The sequence below is a fragment of the Salvelinus sp. IW2-2015 genome, unplaced genomic scaffold (genome assembly GCF_002910315.2).
Source record: "Salvelinus sp. IW2-2015 unplaced genomic scaffold, ASM291031v2 Un_scaffold1311, whole genome shotgun sequence".
NCBI lineage: Eukaryota > Metazoa > Chordata > Actinopteri > Salmoniformes > Salmonidae > Salvelinus > Salvelinus sp. IW2-2015.
The window spans coordinates 166,882-170,259 of record NW_019942834.1 but is presented as its reverse complement, the minus strand read 5'-3'; the positions used below and the strand labels follow the sequence as shown (position 1 = coordinate 170,259).

Sequence of the window (3,378 nt, the reverse complement as noted above, 5' to 3'; positions counted from 1 at the left end):
CTCTACTACTTCTAGAGAGGAACAAGGCCAGTCCTCTTCTGGCTGTGCCAGGTGGAGATTTAAGAGTACGGCATATGGCGATATTGATCTGGTATTGATGTCGACCCAATATCGCCATCTGCCGGCCTTTGGACTAGGAGTACATGTGGCCATTAAGGCCAGATAGTAAATCCAGACGTTTAAATGTTCATAGATGACCAGCAGGGTGAAATAATAACCATGAAGGTTAGAGTGTGTAAAAGTTTAACACCTCAGTAGTCAATGTCAGTTGTCTTTTCATAACCAGGCATTCTGAAATTCAAGGTACGAGAGGGAGCATGGCCAGGTGAATCAGGTCAAGGGTCCACAGCAGCAGACAGGACAGCAAAACTAGATCAACAGCACGACCAGGTGGACTTGGAACAGCTAGGAATCGTCTGGCCAGGTAGTCCTGAGGCATGGTCCTAGGGCTCAGGTCCTCCGGGAGGGGAGACAGAGAGAGTGACGGGGTATTTGAGAGATCATAGCTAAGAACACACAGTACAACTGCCCTGTCATTACTTGTACTAGCTGCTTTTATTATTATGCAACTTTTATTATTATGCAACATATGTTGAGCCACATCTCACGTTTTATTACATTATCTTTGGGGAAGTTTTATTGTTTACTATGGTAACGTTCAAGCATCTTTTTAATACCATACACATATTTAATCTGCATCCTACAGTTTAACCAATATGACCGGAATGAAGTCTCTCACATTCCAATGTAGAAAAATGTTTGGTGATATAAATATATTGGACGCTAGATGGCAGTAAATCATGATAGGTTAGCTAATCAAGACCGTATATGGCAGACTTTGACTATTTGGGCCATCACTTGAAAGTAGGCAAAATTGGTAGCTATCCATTTTCAATGTATGATACTATAGTTTTGACATTAATGAAACCAATTAAAACAAAGTTGAAATATAACACATTTTATTTTCTGAAGACACTCAGTGTTGCCAAATATAATATATGTAAGCTACTGTGTAGTTGTTATTCATGAAATTAAAATAACTTGTAGAATAATACAGACAAAAAATGTCTGAATGGGATTTTAAGTTTCAGACGATGGAGTGATCCATAACATCACAATATTCTACAAAAAACAGTCCCCCCCCCCCCCACACACACACACAAAATCTGGGGGATTTATATAAATCCACACACTCGTCACATAAATCCAATCTTATTTGTCACCGAATACCGAACACCTTACAGTGAAATGCTTACTTACAAGCCCATACATGAAGCATGCAAACAAACGTTATAATCAAAACTATATTTCAAACTGAGGAATTGATCATTATTTCACTTAGTGAAGTCCGTTATCCTTTTCATTCATCTGACCCTCGTCAATCCAGAGATCATAAAATCACAACGTCACGTCCTGTGTTTTTCGGTCATTCTTATTTCCAGCCACTAGGGGCTGAACATTCTGCTTTATTTAGAAGCACTGGGAGTATCTCAATTGTTTATTCTTTGAATCTTCGCATCCTCTCTCCTCGCCTCCTTCTCAAAACCGATTGGATGAGAAGGTCAGAGGTCCCTCCGTTTTGACCTGCTCATCCAATGGGGTTTGAGTAGGTGAGGAGAGGGGACGTGAGGAAATAGCAATTGAGATTCTCCCACTCTGTCTGGGCCATATCCACACTTCACTTGACATACAGTATGTGCAGAAATGAAACTCAAATTTATACAAATATTCCATTGCTTTAAATTTAATATTTGCCCAGGAGTAAAAGACGGGTTGGTTGTTTAGCAACAAAACCAACGCATGCACAACTATGGGGCAAAACAGACGAGGTTGGCTTAGATTGTTAACAACATGTAAACTATATTTCATCTACAATGTTTATTGAAAACATAAATAAAGTTGCACAATGAGCACTTGTTGTTTCTCAAATACATCGTCAGAGTTGTTGGTTAGCTCGCTAGCTAGCAAATATTAGCCATATTAGCATAGACGTGACATCAGTCAAAACACCTAAAAACAAGACATTGAATCAAGAACAAGATCAAAATGAGCCACTTACGATTCCCCAACATGGCAGTTTCTTGTCATTGTTGCTAGCTGTCTGGCCATCCAGAATCAGGGCAGTTTCTTGTCATTGTTGCTAGCTGTCTGGCCATCCAGAATCAGGGCAAGTTTCTTGTCATTGTTTGCTCTGCTGGCCTGGCCCATCCAGAATCAGGGCAGTTTCTTGTCCATTGTTGCTAGCTGTCTGGCCCATACCAGAATCAGGGCAGTTTTCTTGTCATTGTTGCTAGCTGTCTGGCATCCAGAATGCAGGGCAAGTTTCTTTGTCATTGTTGCTAGCTGTCTGGCCATCCAGAATCAGGACACACGTCCTTCTGCGCGTTTTCTTTTGTGACGTTATCAGTTAACCAGTCTATGTAAGCATAAAGAAAACAAGGAATGTGACAGAGAGAGCTATAGAAAAACAGAGATCCAGATATAGAATAACTAGAATGGGCATTCCCATTCCAGTCAACCGTTAATGCTATGGATCATTATGTATAGACTACTACCTCACAATACAGCTGGAGAATCTGTACTTGTACGTCACAATAATACTGTCAAGCTAAATCGATAAATACCCTGTTCAAAGCAGACGTAGCTAACAAGCTTATTCACGTCGATGTTGCAATGCCAGTGCGTTTGTTTCATTTGTTTGTGAAGGCCCAAGGTGCTCGTCAGTGGCAGTGGCAGAGGTGCAGTGTAAACAACAACATATCTAGAACTCTAGAGGAGGGATGGCTGCAGCTCAGACAGACGCCCGGTTGGCTGAGTGCCAGTCTGTTTGGGCTGTCATGACAACTCCTTGACACTCACTGTCCTGACAAACTCCTTGATTGAAACACTCAAAACAAACATGTTTGACTTGACAATGACAGCAATAGAGTTGTCAGGAGCTCGAACAGATCTGGGACCAGGATAAGGCTCTTTTGTCCTACACTGGCGGATGGGGCAGGTTGTCCATCGTGTGGTCGTGACTCAACTCGTCCTCCGTTGTCACTTGTCCCGGAGCAGGTAAAACACCATGGCCTTCAGGTAATGTCCACAGGCGCAGGTAGCAGACACCAACCAATGGGAGCGGAAGCTGGGGTCCGTGTTCACCACGCACTTTGTGATATCAGCCTATGAGAGGAGAGAGAGTGGGTGACAGTCAGCCTATGAGAGGAGAGAGAGTGGGTGAATGTCAGCCTATGAGAGGAGAGAGAGTGGGTGAGTCAGCCTATGAGAGGAGAGAGACAGCATCACTCAGATACTGCACGTCCCAATCACTCAGATACTGCACGTCCCAATCACTCAGATACTGCACGTCCCAATCACTCAGATACTGCACGTCCC

General features: G+C 42.7%; 1 protein-coding gene across 1 annotated transcript in view; it reads right to left on the bottom strand.

Moving 5' to 3' along the window:
* Positions 1–2,333: 2,333 nt before the first annotated feature.
* Positions 2,334–3,378, bottom strand: part of LOC112070389 (bcl-2-related ovarian killer protein homolog A-like) — a 48,907-nt gene continuing 47,862 nt past the window's right edge. The window contains exon 4 of the mRNA XM_024137806.2: positions 2,334–3,165. Coding sequence (XP_023993574.1) covers positions 3,040–3,165 — 126 coding nt within the window. The 3' untranslated portion in view covers positions 2,334–3,039. The remainder of the gene's footprint in view (positions 3,166–3,378) is intronic.